Below are 14638 nucleotides of genomic sequence, written 5' to 3'. Positions count from 1 at the left end.
CCAACGGACATTATTGTTTTAGCTCCAGGAGTTTTTCCTGACCACATGCTCTAGGCCAGGGATCATGAACTAGATTCAGCCGGGGGGGGGGCGATTTTTCTTGAGCGGATGGTCAGGGGGGCGGGAACATAATTACAAATCATTTGTACACTGCAGAATCTTAACTATGTGTGTCTAGTGCCCAGTGAATATCGGATATATGTGAAGTCTATCATACCCACCTCTTGAACTTGTAGAGGATGAAGGATCCAGTAGCGATGACGCTGATGAGGAAGATGACAACCAGAGCCCAGACACCTGGTCCTGCCACTCCACCCTGAGAACCTGCAGGGGGAACAATACACACACACACACACACATTATGATATGGCACATACACACACTGCACACAAGGATAGACAACACACATCAGATAGGAAATGAACAGTACACAGACACACAGGGTAGGTAACACACAGTCTGCATACACACACCTGCTATGGATGTGGCCAACTAAGACACTGAAACAAGAGTATAGCTAGCACGTCCCAATAAACCCAACAGAATATATACACATCTCACTGCAAACAGTCCATTCCACGCCGCTTCCATAAACACCACACACAGTGTTTAACACACACACACACACACACACACACACACACACACATACCACACCTCAAGGTTTAGCACAGTCTGGAAAAGAGATCTGCACGCAAACTGTGCAAGAAAATATAGAGTAAGTTTAAAAGCAAATGGAAAAGATTAGACATAATTCGGACATATTGTTTACCTATGCAGATATTGCGAAAATACACGATATATACAAAAGTATGTGGACACCCCTTCAAATTGGTGGATTCGGCTATTTCAGCCACACCTATTGCTGACAGGTGTATAAAAGCCATGCAACCTCCATATGCAAACATTGGCAGTAGAAAGGACTTACTGAAGAGCTCAGTGACTTTCAACATGACACCATCATAGGATGCCACCTTTCCAACAAGTCAGTTCGTCAAATTTTTGCCCTGCTTCATGAAATGGGTTTCCATGGCTGAGCAGCCATTGGACTCTGGAACAGTGGAAACGCATTCTCTGCAATGATGAATCCCTCTTTACCATCTGGCAGTCTAACGGACGAATCTGGGTTTGGCGGATTCCAGGAGAACGCTACCTGCCCGAATGCATAGTGCCAACTGTAAAGTTTGGTGGAGGAGGAATAATGGTCTGGGCTGTTTTCATGGTTTGGACATGGCCCCTTACTTCCAGTGAAGGGAAATCTTAACGCTACAGCATACAATGACGTTCTATATGATTCTGTGCTTCCAACTTTGTGGCAACAGTTTGGGGAAGGCCCTTTCCTTGTTACAGCATGACAACGCCCCCATTCACAAAACAAGGTACATACAGAAATGGTTTGTCGAGATCGGTGTGGAACATCTTGACTGGCCTGCACAGAGCCTTGACCTCAACCGTATCGAACACCTTTGGGATGAATTGGAACGCCGACTATGAACCAGGCCTAATCGCTTAACATCAGTGCCCGACCTCACTAATGCTCTTGTGGCTGAATGGAAGCAAGTCCACACAGCAATGTTCCAACGTCTATACTGAAGAAAAATATAAACGCAACATGTAACATGTCTGGTGAGTATGCAGGCCATGGAACATTTAGGACATTTTCAGCTTCCAGGAATTGTGTACAGATCCTTGTGCATCATCATGCATTATCATGCTGAAACATGAGGTGATGGCGGCGGACGAATGGCACGAAAATTGTCACACCCTGATCTGTTTCACCTGTCTTTGTGCTTGTCTCCACCCTCAACCAGGTGTCTCCCATCCCCCCTTATTATCCCCTGTTTATTTATACCGGCGTATTTTGTTTGTCTTTTGCTAGTTTGTCTTGTCAAGTCCTGTGTTCCCGTCTTCCCAGTTCTGACCTTTCTGCCTGTCCTGACCTGGATCCTGCCTGCCGTCCTATACCTGGCTGACTCTGATTTGGATTACAACTCTTTGTCTCATCCCAAGGAGCCACCATTGGAAGACACAAGGAGTTACTGCAAAGCCTTATGGAGGGACTCCATACCCTGGCAGAACGCCATGACCATGCATTCAATATTCCGCAGATTCCCTACTAGGCAGCAAGCCACAACAGTAATTCCCCAGACTCTCAGCAACCCTGCCAGCAGCGACGCTTCTTCCCAGCCTACCCCGGTGTCCCGAGAACCTCGCTTACATCCTCCGGAGTGCTACGCTGGAGATTCTGGAACCTGCCGGGCTTTTCTCTCCCAGTGCTCCCTCATATTCGAGCTGCAGCCTTCTTCTTTCCCCTCGGGCCACTCGAAGATAGCATACCTCATAACGCTGATGTCCGGGAGGGCACTTGCCTGGGCTACGGCGGTGTGGGAGCAACAGTCCACCTTTTGCCTCAGTCTTGAGGAGTTTGTGGCGGAGGTACGAAAAGTGTTTGATTTTCCGTTGTCCGGGAGAGAGGCTGCTCATAAGCTGCTCCAACTACGTCGAGACTCCCGTAGTGTGGTGGATTTTCACACGTTGGTAGCTGAGAGTGCCCGGAAGCCCTTTTCGACACATTGCTTCACGTATTATCGGAGGAGGTTAGAGCGAGCTCGCAGCCCGGGAGCTTCCCATGGACCTCGACTCCCTCATCGCCTTGACCTTACGGATCAATGGGCGGCTACGGGAATGTAGGAGGGAGAGGAGATTTGTTCCCGGTCACACTCGCTCATCCACTGCTCACACCTCGCCTCCGCGGAATCCCAGAAGTTCCCGACGTACACCTTCCCGACGTCCCCGAGTGCCTGAATCACTGAGGGCGGTTGACTCACCTCCTCCAGAGACCAAGCTACTGGGAAGGGCTAGATTGTCTCCGGATGAACATTTACTTGAGCACCAGGATTTGTCTGTATTGAGGGACTACAGGACATTATATTTCCACCTGTCCATTAAAAAGACCAGGCTCCCCAGTAGGTATGGGTACTCTGATGAGCCGTACAGGGATTTTCCAATCTCCCATTACTCGTATCCCTTTCCATGCCACTCTGTTGTGGATTGACCAGGGAAAATCTTTTCGGGTGCTCATTGACTCTATGGCTGACGAGAGCTTTATCGACGCCATCTTGATGTCGGAACTAGGAATCTCCACTCAACCCAGCAGCATACCACCCTGCATACCACTGCTGGCTTGCTTCTGAAGCTAAGCAGGGTTGGTCCTGGTCAGTCCCTGGATGGGAGACCAGATGCTGCTGGAAGTGGTGTTGGAGGGCCAGTAGGAGGCACTCTTTCCTCTGGTCTAAAAAATATCCCAATGCCCCAGGGCAGTGATTGGGGACACTGCCCTGTGTAGGGTGCCGTCCTTCAGATGGGACGTTAAACGGGTGTCCTGACTCTCTGAGGTCATTAAAGATCCCATGGCACTTATCGTAAGAGTAGGGGTGTTAACCCCGGTGTCCTGGCTAAATTCCCAATCTGGCCCTCAAACCATCATGGTCACCTAATAATCCCCAGTTTACAATTGGCTCATTCATCCCCCTCCTCTCCCCTGTAACTATACCCCAGGTCGTTGCTGCAAATGAGAACGTGTTCTCAGTCAACTTACCTGGTAAAATAACGGTAAAATAAAATAAATAAAATAAATTAAAAAATACTCTCCATTCCCATGTACGTCAGAGTGCTGGATGGGCTCTCTATTGGTAATACGGTTCCTATCAACCTACAAGAATCATAGAATTTCCCCATGTACCCGTGGTTTTGGCATATTCATGGATCCAGAAGCACCATCCCATGATTGACTGGGCTGCTGGTTCTATCGTGGGTTGGACCCCGATCTGCCATGTGCAGCGTCTTAAGTCAGCACAGCCTGCCCCGGGACATCTTCCTGCAGGCTTAGGAGAAGCCTCAGATCTCTCCGCCATTCCCGCGGAGTACCTGGACCTCCAAGAGATCTTCAACAAGGCCAGCACTACATCTCTCCCTCCGCATCGGCCCTACGACTGCACCATTGACCTTCTCCCGGGCACTATACCACCTCGGGAGCAGCTTACTCCCTGTCGTGTCCGGAAACCAAGGCTATGGAGGAGTATATTGAGAACTCTCTCGCTGCAGGGAATGTTCGTCCATCTGCCTCTCCCGCCAGCGCAGGGTTCTTCTTTGTGGAGAAGAAGGACAAAACCCTGCGCCTGTGTATCGACAACCGGTTAAAAAACGTTACCCTCTACCACTCATCTCCTCGGCTTTCGAACCTCTTAAGGGAGCGACCATCTTCTCTAAGTTGGACCTTCGGAATGCCTACCATCTGGATACGGGAAGGAGACAAGTGAAAGACAGCCTTTAACCTTTTTGGCTAGGGGGCAGTATTTGGAATTTCGGATGACTGACGTGCCCAAAGTAATCTGCCTGTTACTCAGACCCAGAAGCTAGGATATGCATATAATTGGAAGCATTGGATAGAAAACACTCTGAAGTTTCTAAAACTGTTAAAATAATGTCTGTATATAACAGAACTGATATGGCAGGCGAAACCCCAAGGAAAATCCATCCTGGAAATTCGTTTTTTTTTTATGTGAGTGGTTTTCCATTGAAAGCCTATTGACTATATAGGGGTTTAGTGCCCAGATTGCAGTTCCTATGCCTTCCACTAGATGTCAACAGTCTTTAGACATGGTTTCAGGCTTGTTTTCTTTTTAAACGACGAAGAATAAGACCTTTTGGTGAGTGGTCTATGGAATCATGCAGTACTGGTTTGCACGCGTGACTGTGCACGCTTTTCGTTCTTTTTCCTTTCTTTTGAATACGCTATTGTCCGGTTGAAATGTTATCGATTATTTAGATAATTGACAGCCTGACGATTAATTATAAACATCGTTTGACATGTTTCGGCGAACTTTCCCGGTTTAATTAGGATGTATTCATCTGCATGTTTTGACTGCCTTTGAGACAGTGGATTACTGAACAAAAAGCGCCAACAAAACTGAGTTTTTGGGATATAAAGAGGGACTTTATCAAACAAAACGTCCATTTATTGTGTAGCTGGGACCCTTTGGATTGCCAACAGAGGAAGATCTTCTAAGGTAAGTGATTTATTTTATCGCTATTTCTGACTTTCGTGACGCTTTTGCAAGCGGGGCGCTGTCCTCAGATAATCGCATGGCATGCTTTCACCGTAAAGCCTTTTTGAAATCTGACACAGCGGCTGGATTAACAAGAAGTTAATCTTTTAACCGATGTATAACACTTGTATTTTCATGAATGTTTTTTATTACTATTTTTGTAATTTGAATTTGGCTCTCTGCAATTTCACCGGATGTTGTCGAGGTGGGACACTAGCGTCCCAATGAGCCGAAAGAAGTTCACCGCCCGGGGTCCAAGAATGTGAAGCCTGACACACTCTCAGATTTGTTTAGCCCCCGTTGCTACTCAGTCTGACCCTGAGACCATCCTCCCTACTTCCTGTCTAGTGGCTGCCCTCGTCAAGGGGTTTTACATTTACATTTAAGTCATTTAGCAGACGCTCTTATCCAGAGCGACTTAAAAATTGGGTTTTGAGAGGTTTTGAGGCTAACTGGATGTTTGTCCCGGACTCTGCCCGTTCCCCGTTCCTGGAATGGGCACATTCCTCAAGACTGACCTGCCATCCAGGTTCCAGTCAGACCCTGGCTTTCATCCAACGACACTTTTGGTGGCCTTCCATGGTTCCTGATGTCTCCTCATCCGTCGCTGCCTGCTCTATGTGTGCAAGCTTCGGCTGGCCTTCAACGACTCCCTGTTCCTCACCGCCCTGGTCCCATATATCCATGAACTTTGTTCCTGGTCTTCCTCTGTCAGATAGCAACACAACCTATCCACCACTGTCTGGATCGTGTTCTAAAGGCGCCCATTTCATTCCCCTTCCTAAGTTACCCTCGGCAAGGATCAAGCTCAGATCATGGAGCAGCACGTCTTCCGGATCCATGGACTTCCGGTTGACATGGTCTCCGAACGTGGTCCTCAGTTCTTGTCCCAGTTCTGGAAGGTGTTCTTCACCCTCATTGGGCCGTCGGCCAGCCTGTCTTCTGGTTTTCACCCCCAATCTAAGTGCCAGTCGGAGCGAGCCAATCAGGACTTGGCGACAGGCGGATTGCCGCTGGACCCCTGCTCCCCGCTATTGGCTCAGGCAGAAGGTATGGCTTTCCACTCGGGACCTGCCCCTCCAGGTGGAGTCCCGTAAACTTTCCCCCTGTTTCATCGGCTCTTTCCCCATCTCTAAAATCCTTAGCCCCTCTGCTGTTTGTCTTCTGTTGCCCCGCAACCTCCGTAATAAAATAAAATTGTATTTGTCACATGCTCCGAATACAACAGGTATCCTTACCGTGAAATACTTACTTACAATCCCATAACCAACAATGTAGTTCAAGAAAGAGTTAAGAAAATATTTACTAAATAAACTAAAGTAAAAATAGTAAAATAAAAAGTAACACAAAAATAACGAGGCTATATACAGGGGGTACCAGTCCTGAGTCAATGTGCGGAGGTACAGGTTAGTCAAGTTATTTTGTACATGTAGGTAGGGGTAAAGTGACTATGCATAGATAATAAACAGTGAGTAGCAGCAGTGTAAAAACAAAGGGAGGGGGGGCGTGTCAATGTAAATAGTCTGGGTGGCCATTTGATTAATTGTTAAGCAGTCTTATGGCTTGGGGGTAGAAGCTATTAAGGAGCCTTTTAGTCCTAGACTTGGCGCTCCGGTACCGCTTGCCTTGCGGTAGCAGAGAGAACAGTCTATGACTTGGGACTTGGGTGACTGGAGCCTTCCTCTGACACCACCTAGTATATAGGTCCTGGATGGTAGGAAGCTTGGCCCCAGTGATGTACTGGGCCATACGCACTATCCTCTGTAGGACCTTACGGTCAGATGTCGAGCAGTTGTGAACCTCAACACCCCCTCTAACCGGCTGAAATGGTCCTTTACCACCTCTACCATGAGACCTGAGTCCGAGCCAGCAACCTGTACACAGCATCCAGATGCTATCAACTGCCTTTTCTCTCATGCCTTTTTCTCTCAGGAGTGTGACATGGGTCCATGTGCAGTGAGCATGGAGAGAGATCCAGTCCAAACTGCTCTCATGCTGCTGGTGTACTGGTAGGAAAATGGACAAAGACATAATGGATTCTAAGGTAAGAGACATTATCAAGGGTCATTCACGTAAATAATTTAGGCTTATCCAAAATGGTTTATTTGGGGTATTAGGTTGATTGTGGAGGTCTGCACACTGCGATTTTTTTGTAGTAATTTAGACCAAGAATGCATTGAGATACCAATCTGTCATTCCCACAAATTATGAGAAAAGTTCATGCTAGAGAAATAATGTCAATGTAAAAGTACATTCTTCGAGTGTCGGTGTGTGCTAAGTTGAGGGTCTTAAATTAAAGTGATAGAACCAACGTGAATCACTAAGGACTGTCATTCTAAATTTGGGTTAAAGTGTGAGGAGAGCCACTAGATTGTAGCTTGGGCTAACCTTGCCCCAATCTCATTCTTAGCAAGGTTGGTGTAAAACGGTTATAACATGTGTTCTCTTTCTCTTCCCTGTGAAATGTTATTAAATGCTGTATGGCATTCTGTGCCTCTCTGGCTGATAAGATTTCAGCAGCTATCGTGTTTTCTGCTCCTCCAGAAGATGGTGACACTAATGAGCTGCCAACTCTGGAGGAGCTCCCATTTCCCCTTGTAGATACGGACGATGAGTACTGAATGAAGTTTTTTTTTTTTAACAAGTTGAGGGTGAGGTCATCTATACCCTTAACCTGTCCACATGTGAGCTGATGAGCAAGCACCAACCTTTTGAAGGTCTTAACAGAATTGTTAAACAACTGGGGTTTTTATATTTTGACTAGGATGATGTCCCAGGGACAGTTAGTGAAAAAGATTTGTCAATGCAACCCGATTGTGGTAAGAAACAATGCTTAACATTGAGAGATGTATTCACCTATGAATCTACAGATCCCTTGGTATGTGTGTATTTTTGATACTAACTTCCATTCATGAAGTATAACCTTTATTATGATTAAAGTATTACCATACTAAGTGGATCGTACAACCCAGAATGAAGGGTTTGAAATGATGAAGTGTCTGTTTTTTTTTCTCCCTGTTCTCACACCCTGACCATAGAGAACCCCGAGTAGCTGCAATTTGGCAGTGTGCCCGGACCTGGTTTTGAGAACTTACGAAAGATATCTCAGTTTCAAGGTCTCAGCTTGGAGCGAAGACGCCTCGTGAGGTATTGGTCCGTCACATGTTATGAGCCAGTATTGGTCACATGAATGAAACAAAACTGTAATGATGAATTAATTATGCTAAATCATGCAAATATACCTTGTCTTTGTATAGCCATATATAAAGACAACTGCTGGGACTGCCCAGACGGAGCTTCTGACAGACATTCACTATGGTGCATTAGGTTTGTTGGAACCTCTCCAGTGCGCCGACAAATAAACAATGATTAATTCAAGATTGACTTTGAGTGTCCCTGTGTAAGAATTTCCACGATAACGTCTTGCTGACATCGGCTACCGAGAGCGTGATCACACAGTCGTCCGGAACGGCTGGTGCTCTCCGATCTCCCCTCATTATCCAGTGTATTTAGACCTGCTTATTCTGTTTGTCTGTTGCCAGTTCGTCTTGTCCCGTCAAGTCCTAACAGCGTGTTCCCGTTTTTCCTGTGCTCTAGTTTTTGTTTTTCTTACTCCTCCCATTTCTGACCTTTCTGCCTGTCCTGACCTTGATGCTGCCTGCCTTCCTGTACCTGCCTGACTCTGATTTAGATTATGACTCTTGGCCTGCCTTGACTTACTTTTTGCCTGACCCTTGTTCTATAATGAACACTGAGACTCGTACTATCCGCCTCCTGTGTCTGCATCTGGGTCTTAGCCTGAGCCTTGATAACAATTGGTCTCAGGGTCTCGTCACGGTATCTCTGTGCATTCAAAGTGCCATTGATAAAATGCAATTGTGTTCGTTGTGAGTAGCTTATGCATGTCCATACCATAACCCCACCGCCATCATGGGGCACTCTGTTCACAACGTTGACATCAGCAAACCGCTCGCTCATACGATGCCACACACGCTGTCTGCAGTTGTGAGGCCGGTTGACGTACTGCCAAATTCTCTAAAATGACGTTGGAGGCGGCTTATGGTAGAGAAATTAACATTCAATTATCTGGCAACAGCTCTGGTGGACATTCCTGCAGTCTGCATGCCAATTGCACACTCCCTCAACATTTGAGACATTTGTGGCATTGTGTTGTGTGACAAAACTGCATATTTTAGTGGGCTTTTATTGTCCCCAGCACAAGGTGCACCTGTGTGATGATCATCAACTTCCTGATATGCCACACCTGTCAGGTGGATGGATTATCTTGTCAAAGGAGAAATGCTCACTAACAGGGATGTAAACAAATTTGTGCACAAAATTTGAGAGAAATAAGATGTACGTACTTATGAAAAATTTCCGGGATCTTTTATTTCAGCTCATGAAACACGGGACCAACAATTTACATGTTGCGTTTGTATTGTTGGTCAGTGGAGTAGAAAGCCTTCTCATAAGAGTGGAGACTGTTATAGCAACAAAGGGGGGACCAACTCCATATTAAAGCCCATGATTTTGGAATGAGGTGTCCACATACTTTTGGTCATGTAGTGTATCTAACAGTTTAGCAATTTAGTAGGTAAGAAATTAGGGAATTAACACTGAAAGCAGAGCAGAGAGAAGGTAACAAAAACAGAAGCCCAATCAGATTTGAGGAGATCAAAAGGAAATAGACTCCTTTTGAGAAAGCAGGAAGGAAAGCTAATAAAAGATTGGGTGGGGCGACTAACGCACCGATCTCCGTCGCTCTCGTGGACGAGTCATTAGCTACTAGTCCTTGGAAATAGATTGATAAAAACTAAATTATCGATTCAAAGTCAACATTACACCAAATAATTATTGGAGAACATATCTATTATACAATCCTATTTTTCAACATCACAAGGACATGATTACAGTAATGGGAATGGTTACCTGCGTTAGGGTCAGCTAAGGTCACCAACACCTGTAGACCTCCTCGTACAATGAAGCTAACGTTGTTCTCATTGAAGGCCTGCTTAATGGCAGGAATACGCTGTGGAAAAAAATATGAAACACAGCCATAAAATTCACACAATTCAATTTCTACCAATATGAATGAGTCCAACAATGCCAATTAGTTAGGTAGTGTGTGTGTTTGATGGTGTACCTTATCTACAAATACACTCCTCTTAGCAGGCTTGCTCTCTGGTGGGAGAATGTACAGCTCGGCTGTGGTGGGCAGGCCCGGCTTCACCATGGTTACCAGGGACTCCTGGGGGATACCTGTGATCTGGGGGTCAAAGGTCATGGTCCGAAACGACATCTTCAACTTATGGGACATGTATCCCATATTTTTACGACCATGTTTCTACGACATGAGCATTTAAAAAAATTCACGTAGTCCCTCCATCGCCAAATGTTTTCTCCCGTTTCATAACTATACTGAACGTGCCTGTCATGTCTATATCAAATAGAATAATTTAACCAAACATATTGAGGCCAATGCAGATGCTGTCATGATGTATCCTAAGGAATAGACTGGTCCTGTTATGTTATAGCATCAGGTCATGTATGAGGTGAGTACAGTAGACCCACCTTGGCCAGAATCCTGGTGACCACCTGACCCACATCCTCCCTCCACTCTGGGATGTTGGGGTTGAGGAGGTCCAGGTTACTGCTGAAGGCCAGAGGGATGACCTGGAAAAGGTCTGGGATTGGACAGAACACACGGGAAGTCGGCAGCATTTTGGGTTACGGCATTCAGGTGAACAAAAATCTCAATTTGAATTATACCCTATCCATTTCTATCATTAAGATGATTTAGAATAAGTCAACAGTTTCTCACAATCCTACATTCACTTGTTCTGCAATATGTCTATCCTGTATCGTCAGTTCTCTCGGGGTAAGATAATACAGTACAGTTCTGCTCAGTTAGCATTCTCTCATGAATAAATTAAACTCATCTAGATTTGCTAAGATGACATCATTATCCGTGACACAGTTACACAACAGCAACACATGAGGTCATGGAAAACACCAGGGACACAGTTACACAACCGCAACACATGAGGTCATGGAGAACACCAGGGACACAGTTACACAAGAGCAACACATGAGGTCATGGAAAACACCAGGGACACAGTTACACAACCGCAACACATGAGGTCATGGAAAACACCAGGGACACAGTTACACAACCGCAACACATGAGGTCATGGAAAACACCAGGGACACAGTTACACAACCGCAACACATGAGGTCATGGAAAACACCAGGGACACAACCAAACAACTATAGCTATATCATCTATAATAAAACTATTGCCTCATACGATAACATCAGAAATAGTTGATGTACAGCACACAAATAACGTCATATATAAGTATTCATCAGGACTGCAATGTCCCCTCTCTCTTACCGTAGATGCGGACTGTCTTGGTGTCCTGCACCATGGAGCGTCCATTAGAGGCCTGGACAGTGACAGACACCTCTCCTTCCTCAGGGAAGCGCGTTATCAGACTATTCTCCAGGGACAGCTTGGGCTGCATGGAGACACAGTGAATGTATTCATTCATCAATTCACCAAATCATTTAGAAACTTTCAGCATTAGCTTTAGCACTGTTAGCATCACACAAAGACAGTGGGTTGCATATGGCTCAGATCACCTTTTGAACATTAGTTTCTATAAATCTGCATTTAAAGTGTATTACCTGTGGGTTGTGTGTGTGTCAGTATGAATTAACGGTAGGTTGTGCCTGTGTGTGTGTGTGTCAGTGTCAGAGGAAGCTGGTGGGAGGAGCTATAAGAGGAAGGGCTCACTGTAATGGCTGGATTGGATTGATGGAACGGAGTCAAACATGTGGTTTCCATATGTTTGATGTGTTTGACTCCGTTCCATTCCTTCCATTCCAGCCATTACAATGAGCCCATCCTCCTTAAGCTCATCCCACCAGCCTCCTCTGGTTAGTATACATTACCTGCAGGTTGTCTCCTATCCACCAGTAGAAGACAGTCAGGTTGGCCTCTGAAGGAAGCACCACAGCTGTCAGGTTGACTTCCTGGTTAACCCCGGCAATGGGAACTACTTCCAGGTGAACTTCCTGTAGAGGGGCTGTGACCTGGATGTACATGGTGGCCTGGTCGTGTCCGGCCATGTTCTCGGCCTTGACGGTGACACGGTAGACCCCCAGCTGTTCGTAGCGATGCTGGATGGGCTCGTCTGTCACCGTCAGGTTCTGGTAGATGGCCCTCACCCCGTCACCCAGGTCCACCTGGTACTTAGTGTTGCTGGTGTCACCCTGGGTGAGGGAGGAGGTACAGGAGGAGAATGTCACTGAATTGGGCTAATAAATGGGATCAACGAATGCTCTATTTTACGCGTCAAACTCCTTCCACGGTGGGCCGAGTGTCTGCATGTTTTTGCTGGACTTGATTGATGAATTAAGGTCACTGATTAGTAAGGAACTCCCTTCACCTGGTTGTCGAGGCCTTAATTGACAGGAAAAAACAAAAACCACAGCCCTATATACTACGAAAGTAGTTCGAGGCAATAGCGAAGTAACTTTGGTCAACTCTGAGTTCAAGTTGAGATAACCGGTACCACGAGAGTGCGTCACCGTTTAGCCAGGTAAATTTCTATGGCAATGAACCCTTCAGATTTAACCTGCTCCGGTACAGGCCAACTCAGGGTTAACCTGAATTAAGTGTCTGAGCTGCGAGTTGAGGACCAATGAAATCAGATTCTCTCCCTCTCGCAAAAAGATTGCTTCATCATCCACTTAATTTGAGGAAGACAACTGCATAAACATTTTATTAATATTATGGATTTTAAACATTTATGTACATATAAGTGTCTTATATCAGCTGAAAGCTTAAATTCTTGTTAATCTAATTGCACTGTCCGATTTACAGTAGTTAGTACAGCGCAAACATGCCATGTAATTGTTTGAGGACGGCACCCCATATCAAAATATTTTTCCACCGGCACAGGTTTCATACATTCACAAATAACGATGAAATATTCACTTACTTTTGAAAATCTTCCTCTGATTTGTCAACCAAACGGTCCCAGCTATAACATGTAGTATTGTTTTGCTAGATAAAATCCTTCTTTATATCCCTAAAAGTATTATTAGTTGGCGCCATCGATTTGAGTAATCCACTCATTCAACATGCAGAGTAAGGAATCCAAAAATCTACCCCTAAACTTTGTTTCAACAAGTCAAAATACATTTCTACTTACTCTTCAGATACCCTAAAATGTAATCAAACTATAATATTTCTTACGGAAAGAAGTATGTTCAATAGGAAACCGATTTTAGCAGGTGCGTAATGTCTTCATAGTGCGCGCAAACAGGAATTTCCAAGACTGTGTCCTGCTAAAACTGATATTTCGTATTCTTTTTTGAAGTTACAAGCCTGAAACCTTGAACATAGACTGATGACACCCTGTGGAAGCCATAGGAATTACATCCAGGGAGCTAATTTTCAATATGACCTTACTCTTGCATTTCTAAGAGGAGGGTCTCTCTCTCCAAAAAATTCCAGTTGTTTTTTCTTTGGGTTTTATCCTACCATATCTATTGTGTTAGGGCCTGAGCTACAGGCAGTTTACTTTGGGCACGTCATTCAGACAGGAAGTGGAGAAAAAAGGGACCTAGCCCTAAGAGGTAAAACAATAGTAACACATTTAGTCATGTTAAATGCATTTCAAACCTCATGCACAGGAAAAAAATGTATGACTTAATCAAATAATTGTATCAATAGGTGTGGGAAAAAAGGTACTCGTGCATTGATATATCCACACCAAAGTAATAAAATAAAGAAGGCACTAAAAGTCTATTTCACACGACATCCTGATCAATTTCCAAGATAACTTTTCTTTCATTTTGATTCCAGCACAATTTTTTTGGAAATGGCACTGACTTGCACATGGACTGATGTTTCAGCATTGTCTCAATGAAGAGTTCGGCGATTGACTCCTGCGACATGCAAACGCAGTTACAAGCCTGCTAGAGTTAGAGGTAGGCGGACAAGCACTATTCACCATTGTAGTTTGGATGAAGCCTGAGCCGGAATGTGAAGCTACCTGAAGCTAGCGAGCTTTAGAAAAACCCGAGTAGAACTAGCTTGCTTTGGTAGTATACCCCTCTGCATACATTAGGCACTCCATGGAATGAGTTTGACACTGCTCTATTTCAACAAGTGTATTTGGTAGGTTGTGGTTATAACTTCTGTCTAATACGCGAGTCGTCTTGAACTTGCATTCGGAAAACAGGGGTTATTTCATAGCTAGCTATTATCACAATCAGTAATTCGTACCTGTTCCTGGTGGACGATGAAGGTGATGTCATCACCAGGCGCCATGGCCAGCATCTGCCCCTTTATACCCAGCTGGAGGCCTCTGGGAGGCAGCAGAGGACAGGTGTGCTGCTTGGCGCTCTGCTGCTTGTTCACTCCCCCCTCACACATGTTGGACACAACCTTCCTGTACCTGCAACACAGCACAGGACCGTACCAATGTCAGAAAACAGGGGGACTTGTGATGGGTCAG

The 14638-nt window shown here is 45.3% G+C and overlaps 1 protein-coding gene across 3 annotated transcripts in view; it reads right to left on the bottom strand.

Annotated features, from left to right (window-relative positions):
• Positions 1–14638, bottom strand: part of sorcs2 (sortilin-related VPS10 domain containing receptor 2) — a 345517-nt gene that overhangs the window by 3997 nt on the left and 326882 nt on the right. For all 3 annotated transcript variants that reach the window (XM_055900408.1, XM_055900409.1, XM_055900410.1), the window contains exons 18-24: positions 14407–14578; positions 12063–12383; positions 11503–11626; positions 10680–10792; positions 10252–10374; positions 10038–10137; positions 222–324 (exon numbers count right to left, since the gene is read on the bottom strand). In XM_055900408.1, the coding sequence (XP_055756383.1) occupies positions 222–324; positions 10038–10137; positions 10252–10374; positions 10680–10792; positions 11503–11626; positions 12063–12383; positions 14407–14578 (1056 nt within the window). The remainder of the gene's footprint in view (positions 1–221; positions 325–10037; positions 10138–10251; positions 10375–10679; positions 10793–11502; positions 11627–12062; positions 12384–14406; positions 14579–14638) is intronic.

Source organism: Salvelinus fontinalis, chromosome 36 (assembly GCF_029448725.1).
Source record: "Salvelinus fontinalis isolate EN_2023a chromosome 36, ASM2944872v1, whole genome shotgun sequence".
NCBI lineage: Eukaryota > Metazoa > Chordata > Actinopteri > Salmoniformes > Salmonidae > Salvelinus > Salvelinus fontinalis.
This window is presented reverse-complemented; position numbering and strand designations above follow the sequence as displayed.